Genomic DNA, 12,844 nt, shown 5'->3' on the forward strand with positions numbered 1-12,844 from the left:
ATTGTAGGCACCTTAGCTTTGCTTGAGGTCATGCATAATCTTGGTATTTAATGCAGCAGAAATTTCTCCTGAAATAGAAACGATTCAGAATGTAAACAATAAGATGATGGCTGTCATTCAGGATCCACATTCCACAGATAACACACAGATGACACGCGATTTTAGAATTATTCGAACACAGTGTTGCTAACCCGCGATTTTTCAAATTTGCCGCCTTTTACTACTGACAAGATTTGGTTGATCCAGTATAATAATTATGACTGTAATGTTATACCGAGAAGAGAGAGCCCTTAGATATAAAGATAATATATGAGCAGACAGATGGACGGAGCGGAAGCTTACTCATAAGGTTTTATATGTCAACCTTTAGGCACGGAATCCTAAATATAAAATATTGGATTAAAAAAGGTATAAATATTTAGGTACCCAGTGTCCATTTGCCTATAAATTAGTAGTTGTTTAAACCAATACCTCGAACCCTTATTAAGTATTTATATTAATTTTACGGATCTCAGTTTAAGATCCCTAAGGGATTTAACAAATTGTAATTCGATACAATGTACAACAAAATAATGAACGCCGCGCTACTATTAAGCGTACTCGAGAATTCGAGGTATTTTTCTTCAGCAATTTTACAACGATTAGTGGAACAATAGAGCTCGATTAGTTGGAAATTCGATTTGGCTGGCAGATTATCCTGTCACGAAGTTGACTGAATATGATAACGCGACGTCTGCTATTTTGACGCGGGTGTTATCAAGCCATCTATTCTGCTGACGTTCGGGCTTTGGGGCTATAGTCTAGTTGATCCTCAACTAATAGAGATCCTTGAATGATGAAAAGGCTGTAAGTAGATTTACCGTAAGTTTTTCCTTCTTATATATAAATCCGTACGGTAGCTACGGTAACACCACCTGAAATGATAAATGATTTATGTACTTCCGCACTATTAACGTCGAAAGTAATTAGAAGCAAAAAGAGTGACATTCATTAAAGATAATATTTTATGCTAAACAGGTATACCTAAGCACAGATATTACGGTAGGTGTCTGTAAACAAAAATTAAGAGATAATAACTCCTGAGAAATAATAAATAAAAATCTGAACTAATTTATTAAACATAGGTAGGTACAACAGTAAAAATAAAAAAGTTCTAATTTTCTACTCCAATATAACAAACACCATATACTATCTAAAATTATAACTCCTGTAATATTATAGGCAATAAATATAAACATGTAGTAACAAAGGTAATTTATAGAACTCCTGTTTCATTGTTTTCATGATATAATTAACTTATTATATATTTATTGCAATTACATAGAAATTTAATTCCATATAATCGTATATTCGTAAGCTGTAATCATGTATCCGGATAATCGTATAATTGTCAATTTTAATCCCTAGTTAATATCCTGTATTTCAAATTTCATACTGAGGCATGTGTTTATGGCATGTAAATAACATATTTTACAGTTTACTTAAAATATTTTGTTTATTTTAGTGAGGCGACCTGGTTAAAAAAAGTAGGTAGGTTTTTTTTCAAACAGTTTGTTGGATTCCCGGAAACATAATATGTGCATGGACGGGGCATTTCTTTTATGATTGGTTTTTTTTTTATACAGTATTTATAGGTAGGTACTAATTTATTCAATTTTTTATTCTAATTTTCTTTAATGTAATTTAGTATTAGTTTTTAGTTTTAATTTAGTTTTATTTTATAAATAAGTTAGTTTATTTTTTTCTGAATGTACAATTACACATATGTGCATCAATATTTATTTTTATCAATAAAATTATAAGATGATCTCTACAAACTGGCATGACGGCAACTAATTTAAAAACCAAGCTTATAAAACGTGCCGTCACAAAAGCACAAACCGAACAAAACCATTTAGATTTTCATAAGTGATCAACTCATAAATGTAACTCAAAATTACCATAATAATCCACGCGTCCGTCAGTGGCACCGCTCTACGTCATCATTTAATTATCGGCTATTCGCTTTATCCCGGTGTACACGAGGAATGGTAAGTGGTAAAGTAAACTCGCATAATAACCGAAAAAACAAACTCCAACTCAACAAACATTAAGTATTAGTGTTACAGTGGCATATTTATTGAAGTAATATGAACCAGTTTGAACAGTTGTATATGGGAAACTTTTGGACTCGTTTGTCGCTAATCTAAAATGAATAAAACGTCATCAGTAACTTTTGCCGTATCACACTTATTATAACATAGGTAACTGGCAAAAAACAATTTAAAAAATCCGAACAAGTGCGAATCGGACTCTCCAACCGACGGTTCCGTACAAATTTAACTTATTTAAAAAAATACTTTTTAGATTTTTCTCTGTACGTGTAGTGCAAGACGAAATATCGTCATAGTTCTAGATCAACGGAAAGTACCCTAATAATATTGATTCCCTTGAGAATGTCGAAATATACATCTTTTGCGGCATAAACGGCCGTATCTTTTTTTAATGTTAACTTTGACGTTTTATTTTTTCATAGCTTCAAGGGATTGCAGACATAGACATGAGTAAATGTTTTTTTCCAACTGCATACCTCCACGCGTTCCCGAGATAAAGGGTTTTGACAGATAGACAGACAACAAAGTGATCCTATATGGTTTCCGTTATTTCCTTTTGAGATACGGAACCCTAAACAGTATATTTTACGGTTTTTAAGGATCTGTATAATAACTGATTATAATGATTATATTTTTAGAACTAACATATTAAATATTAATAATAAATATAACATAATAATTAATAATAAACTAAAAAACATAAACATATTTTACCTACAATATTTTTGAAAGAACCACTAAACCTAAGTATGTTTTAGAAGTGTTATAAACATAAATATTGGAATTTCCTTCTCTACTAGTGTCTTTACCTCGTGTACAATGCACGTGAAACAGAAGTACGTAACACCAACTGGTTTTGATGAATTTTGTTGCACAATATTCAAATTTGCAATTTCATTAGGCAATTGTTTATGAGATGAATAAGCTGCTAAATGGCAATGGCGTGACCATCAACACGTCGGTTTTTATTACTGACAAGTTGTGATGTTAAAATACACGGATTTTAATCAATACATTTATCTTGCATTTATGTGGATAAAACTAACTGCCATTCGAGGCTATTATATGGCAAGCAATTTAAAAAAAAGACGGAATTTTTCCGTTACGTAATTTATGCAGTAATTTTAAGAACAAAATATGATTTAAGATTTTAATAATATTGCCTGATTGATTGAATGATCTTTGGGCTGCTTTAAGTACTTATCATTGAAATTATATTAAATCTTTAATCTGAATAAATCGTTAAAGATCGCGTACAAAATCAAATTCGAATCAGGTTGTGTGTATTTTTCTTCTTGTAATAAATACATTTTTGATTTTGATTTTAAAAGTAATGAGTAATAATACTTAATAATTATTAAGAAAAAATAATAGTGTAACTTCAAGCGTTCTCCCGGGACATGATTTAGTTCAGCGCATTGTCACAAGGTGACGTTAGCGAGCTTGCGGTAAGGCGAGCCGTGACCGCGCATAGTAATACTTGCCCACTGAAAACATTTGTATCTATGGGACAAACTGCTCAAAATGTTGAAGTTATAGAATTCATAAATTTCATTAAGTACTAAAATTATTTTAGCTGCTCTGCTGCTATGAAAAAAAGACACGATACTATTAAAATTATCTTTATATACCGACTGTTTTCATTCTGGAGCAGAATACCAACAGGTAATTAGAATAAAATACTCTAAACTTCTAAACATTATATAGTTTTAGCTCGAGCTACCTATAAAAAATATTTTTTAGGCATCTTTAACTTGTAGCGCAAATTTCTCTAACAACCACGAATTTTCATTAATCAATCAATCAATCAATCAATCAAATCTTTTATTTCAGGCAATGATACCCATACATAAAAACATAAAAAAAATAAAAATACGAAAGTCACATTAACATTAAAATAATACATATCAACAAATTTAAAAAGTACAATTACATTAAAATAAATTAAAATTACAAATAACTATTTACATTAAATCATACACCGTGCCTCTAGAACCCATATGTAGGTCATTCCAGTGCCTCCAGAGTGAACCAGCAGGATCCCCAGGAATGAGCTGAAGCAGACTGTTGGAACTGTCACGCACCTGGCGCATGAGGGAGGCAGTGCGTTTACGGATTATCGCAATGAACGCGTCCACTCTAGCCTCCGCAAACATCCCCGAGGCGCTACAGTAACGTGGCAGTCCCATCAGCATGCGGAAACCATTATTGTATTGGACACGCAGGGCATTGAGGGTCTTTTTTGTGTAATTTGTCCATAGGCTTAATTAATGCCAAAGCAATGATACTTGTTAAGAAGTGCAAAATTATCAACTCAATTCAATCATTTATCAATAAAATCAAAATTTTACTCATAATAATAATCACAATACATTGCTATTCTTTATTTAAATTACATTATTTTACAAATACATTAAATTTAATCGTTAAAATTACAATACATTATTATAAATCTACCTATTACTTGCATGGAAAAACGATATAATGAATCTAAGGGATATTTAATTACACAAACGGGTCTACCGCGATATAATTTCATTGTTTTTGTCGTTGTCTACCCCGATCATTTTTATTAACTAATTTCGGGCAGTTTAGTGGTGTTTTATTTATATCTCCGTTGACATTTGTTGGGACGTCAGTCTTTCCGTGACCACAGCTGGTGCAACTCAGCTGAAACGTCGGAATTAAAGGTAAAAACAATGAAATTATATCGCGGTAGACCCGTTTGTGTAATTAAATATGTGTACAAAACGCGAGAGTTTAAAGTGTTATAATCTAATATAATCTAAATTCTTCTACGTACACTCATTTCCGTTTCTGACTTACGTTCTTACGTAGGAAATCGCTTCATAAAATATTACCATTTGAGATTGAGGACGAGTGTGACATTGGTTTACGGATGAAATATTGCTTATAGGTAAACTTTTATTGTGCTTGTCACCGGTTTGATAGGATTGCGCGATTTTTGTTTCAAGGATATATAATGTATGTGTATTTGGATTCACGACATTCACCGTACCGTGGTTTGAATGGGCTCGTATGAACTGATATTTATGTTTAACTTTATGATCATTGTTGATACGATAAACTAAAATAAACCTACACATACATTATATTATAATTTCAATATTTTGAGCATGTGTGTTATGTGTGTTTATGGTAAAAAGTAGTTTAGTAGACTATCTTGTTCGAAATAGAATAGTGTAATTAATGATGTTTTTTGGTATTTTTACTAAATACCAAAAAAGGACGAGGTTTCAATTTGTTTCTTAATTCCGTAATTCATCAAGTTATTTATTTAAGTGAAAGCTCTACACCCTAATTTTTTTTTTCAAAAACTATTAAGAAAGGAAATAGGGTGACTGCTATAGTTATTGGCCACTACATAGTAATTGGCCGCTCTTAGCAATGAGGTTTCAATTGGCTTGTTTCTTTCTGATTTGTTAGAAAAGGCCAATTACTATATTGGTTACCCTATTACATGTACATTTAGTATTAAGCACATGTACCTAGCTGTATATGTTGAATAGTCAACCAATTTTTTTTTTTTTTTTTTCATTCTGACTGCCGTCATCGGCGGTCGTGTCCATCGCGAATTGTGTATTTATTTAGTCATAACAATAAAGTAGTAACTGTGTCAAATCAGTGTCAGCACTTTCTCATAAAACTGTGAATCTACGCGTGAGTCATAACGACTGTGTAATGGGTACAATTTTAAAAACGCAGTGATGAGTGGTAATGACGCTTTTAACAGAAGTTCACGGACTCTGCGAAGCCCCCCTCCAGAAGGAAGACCAGTTATGGAAGCCGTCCAAGGAACTCCAGTAGCCGTAGCACCAGCCGAGGCACCTGATGTAGTCTCAACCACTGAAATCCAGAAATGGATTTCCGAAATTGAAAAGCGCCTTAGCGAAATTTGTAACATTGCAAATGATGGCAAATTAAACTCAGAACAAAAACTGAGAATAAACACGCTTAGCAAGAGCGTATTGGGAGGAATCTTGCAAATGGCTGTACAATACCAGGCGGTCAAGCAGAATTTATTACTTAGCCAAGCCAAAGTGAATACCTTGTCCCTCCAAAACAACCTCAGCACTCAACTTCATGAACTCAAGCAGTGCATGCAAGCAAAAGTAACAACTGAAGAAAAACAATCGTTCGCCGACATGGTTAGGACCGGGAAAAGTTCTGCTGTGGTACCTACCAAGTCAAATAGTAGCATCGTAATTTACCCAGCCGACAAAGAAAAATCCAGTGAGGATACCAAAACCCTGATCCAAAATTTAATCAAGCCCGAGACCCTGAAACTTCACGTTCGTGGTATGAGAAAAACAAAGAACGGTGGCGTCATAATCAGCACCGATAGAAAGGATGACCTTGAAAAGCTTAAAGCATCACAGCAGCTACAGCAATCGGGACTCAAAGTGGAAGACACCACCAAAAGGAGACCGAAGATAATCATCCTAGGAGTCCCGACAAATATGTCAGAAAAAGAAGTGTTCGATTGTATTTTTGAACAAAACGTTGCAGACCTTCAACCAAATCTCACTAGGGATATATTTATGAGCTCAGTAAAACTTAGTCATAAATCAGGAAAAAAGGACTTATCCACCTGCAACTACATCCTAGAATGCACAGCTGAAGTCCGACGAATGCTCATACAACAACAACGCATTTTTATCAATTGGACATCTTGCCCAGTACGAGATTTTACTCTCCTGACCCGTTGTTACTTATGCCATTTATACGGCCATTCGGCTAAATATTGCAAAGACACAGAACCTACTTGTGGACATTGCGGGTCATCAGGCCATAGTTTTAAGGAGTGTCCAAAACGAGCCGAACCCGCCAAATGCGCTACGTGTCTACGCTTTAAAAAACCGTCGAATCATAAAACCGGAGACGACCAGTGCCCAGCGAAGAAAAATGCGCAAATTAGGTACTTAGATTCTATAGATTATGAGGGCGCCTAGAGCGCCGCGTTTTAACGACATCTGCTGCACATATAAACAAAAATGGATAACGCAACCAACGCCTTACTTGATGAAATTGATGCCTCGTGTGAGTATGAATCACTAGTGTGCGACCCAGATAGATGCTCGTCGCTTGTCAATACTTGTGGCTCAAATTTAAAAATAGTCTTACAAAATATTAGGAGCATAAACAGTAATTTCAATGGACTTTTGCCTTTACTAAGCTTAATAAATTCTGACGTTGATTTCATTGTATTGACAGAGTGCTGGATAAACTCCAACCAAACGATCCCGCAAATAAACGGCTATAATTCTTACGTAAGTTTAAAAACCAATGTGTTGCAAAATGACGGTGTCGTGTTCTACATTAAAGAAAATATTAATAATGTAACTGTGGAAGAGCCTGATATATTTTTAGATGCAAACTGCTTAATATCAAAAATAGGAACTGATACGGCCTTAGTAGGCATTTATCGCTCTCCCTCGAATAAAAACATTAACAATTTTCTATTTTCCCTAAATAAAATTTTATCGCAGCTGTCGACGTATAAAAATGTCTTTGTTATGGGAGATTTGAACATTGATATCAAAAACGGCAACCAAGATCGTAACTCATTTGAATACTTAACTCAATTAGCTTTTCTTGGATATCTTCCTACTCACCTACGACCTACTAGAGAAAAAAATTGTCTTGATCATGTCTTTGCTAAGTCTAAGCTTGCCTTAAAAACTTTAGTGCTCAATAGTAGTTTAACTGACCACAGTTCATTATTACTATGTATACCTCAGTTCTACCAAAGAGCCCCTAGTCAAGTTATCATATCTAAACTGGACAATAAAACAGTTACCCGTGACTTAGAAAATCTTGACATGACTCCTATTTACCAAGCGACAGATGCCAATGACGCTATGGAATACTTAGTCTCATCTTTAACCCGAATCATAGAAAATAACACAGTGACTAAAAGAATGTCCCGCAAAATGAAAACTATTAAACCATGGATAACCCCTGGATTGTTACGATGCATTAGAAACCGTGACAGAATGCATAAAAAACTGGCAAAAACTCCAAATGACTTGTGTCATAACTTAAAACTTACTTTACTTAAAACAACATACCAACGTTATCGAAATTTTTGTAATAATCTGTTGAAAAAGCTAAAACGACAACACGACAAAACAGAAATATTAAAAGCAGGACACAATAAAAAGAAATTATGGAAAGTCATCAAAAACGTAACAAGTATGAGTAATATGAGGTCGACGTCTCAAGCGCTTATAGCTGACGCTATAGACGCTCGGCAGACAGTCAATACAGCAAACAGTTTCTTTGCGAATATAGGTAAAACGCTCGCAGAAAAGACAAATTGTTATTCCCAATTGCCTAACTCTCAGAATGTGACCCCTTACCGTGCGATAAATTCAAACTCCTTTGTATTAACTGATACAGACGAAGCCGAAATTGACAGCATTATAATGACTCTCAGAAATGACTGCGCTACCGGTATTGACAAAATCCCTTGTTCTTTTATAAAACAACATAAAAAAATCTTGACCCCCCCTCTGACCCATCTCTTCAACTTGTGCATTTCTACAGGCGTTTTTCCCAAAATTCTAAAAATAGCTCTCATTAAACCAATCCACAAAGGTGGTGATAAGAGGTGTATTAATAACTATCGCCCAATCGCTATTTTGCCATCTTTATCAAAAATATTAGAACGTGTAATATCAAAACGATTTGTCAAATTCTTAGACAAGTATAAACTCCTTGCGTCATCACAATATGGCTTTAGATCAGGGCTATCAACGAACGACGCAGTTCACGATCTTACAGACTATGTTGTTAGACAGCTTGACTCCCAAAAAAAGTGTATAGCCATATTCCTGGACCTGGCTAAAGCTTTCGATACTGTGACAATTCCAACACTTATTGACAAGCTAGAGTACATAGGAATAAGAGGTCACCCTCTAAGAATTTTTAAAGATTACCTTTCTGATCGAAAACAACGAGTATCGATTGAAAACCATGTAAGTGACGAACTCCCCATTGATTATGGTGTTCCTCAGGGAAGTATCCTGGCCCCATCCCTTTTTCTGACGTACATAAATGACTTATGTGCCCTCCATATCCCAAACGGTAGAGTTATATCCTACGCAGACGATACAGCCCTACTCTTTAACGGCGATACATGGAGTGACGCATTCAAAAACGCGCAAGTAGGTTTTAACCTAGTTACCCGCTGGCTCAAAACAAACGCACTAACATTAAATACCGATAAAACAAAATATATCACGTTCTCCTTAAATACATCTACCCAACCGTCCGATAACTTTCACTCTTTAATAGCACATAACTGTTCAGATCCCGACACATCGTGTGTAAACCTTAGCCCTAATAACTGCCCAAAACTCAGTAGCACTAACAATATCAAGTACCTGGGCGTAATTATCGATCAGCATCTTAACTTTAAAGCACACATTGAGTCTCTGACAGCTAGAGTTAGAAAATTAATTTATTTTTTTAAAAACCTCAGACATGCGGCAAATCGAACTCTTATTAAATCCGTTTATCTTGCACTTTGTCAATCACTGCTAGTATATTGTATCACGTCCTGGGGAGGGGCAAACAAGACAATGATCATCGACGTAGAAAGAGCTCAGAGGGCAGTCCTTAAAGTTAGCACTTTCCGTCCCTTTCGCTATCCCACGACCCAATTGTTGTCCGAGTGTAAAGTTCTCAGCGTTCGACAGTTATTCGTCTTGAACACAGTATTAAAAAAACATTTACTCATACCCTATAACCCCCAGATTTTATCTGACAAGCGACGTGCTGACATCGTTTGCACCAAAGATTCATTCCGCTCCGCAAACACACGTAAGTTTTTCTGTTTCCTCGGCTCTTTCCTTTACAATAAATTCAATCTGCTATTGAATATTTACCCAATGCCCAGTAAAGTCTGCATAAAAGCGGTACAAACGTTACTCACTGGCAAGTCGTACGAGGACACAGAAAGGCTACTAGAAATAGTTACTTAGAAGTTAAGGGGACGGTATATGACGTTTTCGATTTAGACCTCACTTTGTGCAATCAATTTGTTCAATGAATGATTAATAACTGCATTAAATTATACGCAAATCTGTTCACGAAGAAGCCGTGTACCGGCTCTTCACGCCATATTTTTTTTTATTTCCTGTAATTCTCTACAAATCGACACTAAAAGTGTCCAAAAATCAAAATATGGAGTTCCGTTTGAGCAAGACGCATTACAGTTTTGTCTTTGACAGTAATTGAGTTGTTGTGGGATTTTGAAGGCTAGATAACTAAACTACCAGATTATTATCTACTAATATTTTTACTCACAAATACAACACAGAAATTCAATCCCAAATGTAAACTTTCGTATAATTTCCATACATTGACGACATCACTCAAAACTCTTCTTCGAGTCAGATGGCCGTTGGCCTTGCATCGAAGCAGACGTGTACATCGTCATAGCTCGTTTTTGACATTAATAAAGACATTTCATCATATACGCATACGAAAATGTATACCAGTAGATAAATTGTATTTCATAAAATAGGGTAAATAAATATAATCACGTCGAGCTCCAGTCAAATTTTAAATGTGAGTTGTTGTTATTTACGCGTCGTAACGGTCGAAAACAGCAGTAAATTATCCTAAAACAATACGATTACAATCGAATTTAAGTAACTTCTTCCTTCAAAACCCGCTTAAAATGAAAAAAGTTTAAAGACTCGTTTTACTGATTGGGAATGATTTTCATTATGCTGGTATCAATTTTGCGTCATTATAAAAATGTATATGACTTCTGTACGTCAATGACTTTTGATGTCAATTAATTGTAATCTTGTATTTATGTTAGAGAATATTATATGTTCATTTAAATATTACTCATCTATTAATACGAAGCGTAATTCGTTTAATACCTAAAGACTTGCAGTGTCTACACCTACTTTGTTGACGTTCGTTCCGTCTATGTATGCGATTACGTAACGTGCTGTTCTGATAATCTTCAAGAATCAAGATAATTAATAACGGCAAGACCAGCATTTAGTACCAGCGAGTTTTGCGGATTTGGAGACCGAGATGAAGCTTACAGGCCAATATCGCTGCGGCCTGGCCTGCTTATTGTTATGTGTATAAATCGAATGTTATATTAATTTACTATAAAAAACAATGTTTTATTTCAATGACATTCTGTGCGTAGAGGTATGTATGTTTCGGTGATTATAAGAATTATGTCCACACAATAATCGTGCAAAGCAGAGACTGCATTATTTCTTTACGGTATAAGCGGTAAGGAAAAACTCATTGGTATCCTGGCTCGTACCAATGAGTTTTTCGGAACTTATGTACGAAATATCATTTGATATTTACCACTAGCTTTTCGGTGAAGGAGGAAACATCGTGAGGAAACCTGCATACATTTGCGAAGAAATTCAAAGCTGTGTGTGAAGTCCCCAATCCGCATTGGGCTAGCGTTGAGATTATTGTCTATACAGGGTGGTCCAAACCGTGACGTCCAAAAATCGTGGGCTATCAATGTACCCCATATGTATGTTAGCCGATTTTTCGTAGTTTTTTTAGTTATGATTTTTTAAGCTTTTAACTTTTCCTATGTAGGTAATATTCTCCGACCGTCCTTAGTCTGGGACCGGTCTGAAAACCAGCGCCGGGCACCTAGGCCCGGCACACGCTGAGACTGGAACCCTTTGCCTAATACAAAGATCTTCTCACTTTTGTTTTGTATATGATAACAACTGTTTTATTTTATTATGTAAGTAATTCTAACTCTATTTTATGTTCATGTATGTGGCAATAAACAATTCTTATTCTTATTCTATTCTTATTCTTATTCCTATGAAATTCCGGGGTTCCCATACAGAGTGGCTGAAAAATAACTGCATTCCGTTGCCAGGGAGGTTTTGGGATTATACTGAGCAACTTTTATTATGGGACCAACCCCGAAATCGCGAAAAAAAAATTGGCTTATTATACATTTTGGCTAGTCCATTTTCTATGGAAGGGTAATTTTTTTTCGCGGTTTCGGGGTTGGCCCCATTGTAAAAGTTGCTCAGTATAATCCCAAAACCTCCCTGGCAACGGAAATGCAGTTATTTTTTAGCCACTCTGTATGGGAACCCCGGAATTTCATATGAAAAGTTAAAAGTAAAAAAAAATCATAACTCGATAACTACGAAAAATCGGCTAACATACATGGGGTATATTCTGATAGCCCACGACGTGAGGAATCTAAAAAAAAATTTTTGGACGTCAAGGTTTGGACCACCCTGTATATAGGCTGAATTATTATTATTATTTATAGGCGGTACGGTACCGTTATTATTTATCAATACCGCTTCGTTTTGAAGGTACTATACCTGTTGAAATATAAAGTACGGTACCGGTATAAAATTGCAGCAGGTACAACAATTTTTTATAGGTGTACAGTCAGCTGCAGAGAAAAGGTACCACCCCTGCATACAATCTTCTATGCAGGGGTGACCTGCAGCTGACTGTACCTAAACCATCACTGACCGAGCGTAGGCGAAGGTCTCCGTTTCAGCTTGGGCAAAAATACTTTCGTTTGTTCGAATGTTCTCCTTTGCATATCACATTTCTCAAATATCTCGAGAAAATTTGTAAGCAGGTTCGGTAGTTGGATATAATTACTCGGTTTCTTTTTTTTTTATAAGTTCTAATAGGCAGAGATTGTCATAAAGGACTTAAGCGACAGTAGGGTCTGTGGTACTTAA

The 12,844-nt window shown here is 35.4% G+C and overlaps 2 protein-coding genes across 6 annotated transcripts in view; both read left to right on the forward strand.

Annotated features, from left to right (window-relative positions):
- The window catches only part of LOC134648953 (RNA-binding protein Musashi homolog Rbp6), a 574,404-nt gene that overhangs the window by 144,376 nt on the left and 417,184 nt on the right, over positions 1–12,844 (forward strand). The gene's annotated exons all lie outside the window — the stretch shown is intronic.
- Positions 5,822–7,066, forward strand: LOC134649087 (uncharacterized). Its single transcript, XM_063503804.1, has one exon. It carries the CDS (start codon positions 5,822–5,824, stop codon positions 7,064–7,066), a length of 1,245 nt encoding a protein of 414 aa, XP_063359874.1.

This window comes from Cydia amplana, chromosome 6 (genome assembly GCF_948474715.1).
Source record: "Cydia amplana chromosome 6, ilCydAmpl1.1, whole genome shotgun sequence".
Lineage (NCBI taxonomy): Eukaryota > Metazoa > Arthropoda > Insecta > Lepidoptera > Tortricidae > Cydia > Cydia amplana.

What these genes read in the sequence shown, in the direction of transcription:
- LOC134649087 (XM_063503804.1), top strand. Translation starts at nt 5,822, where the DNA reads ATGAGTGGTAATGACGCTTTTAACAGAAGTTCACGGACTCTGCGAAGC.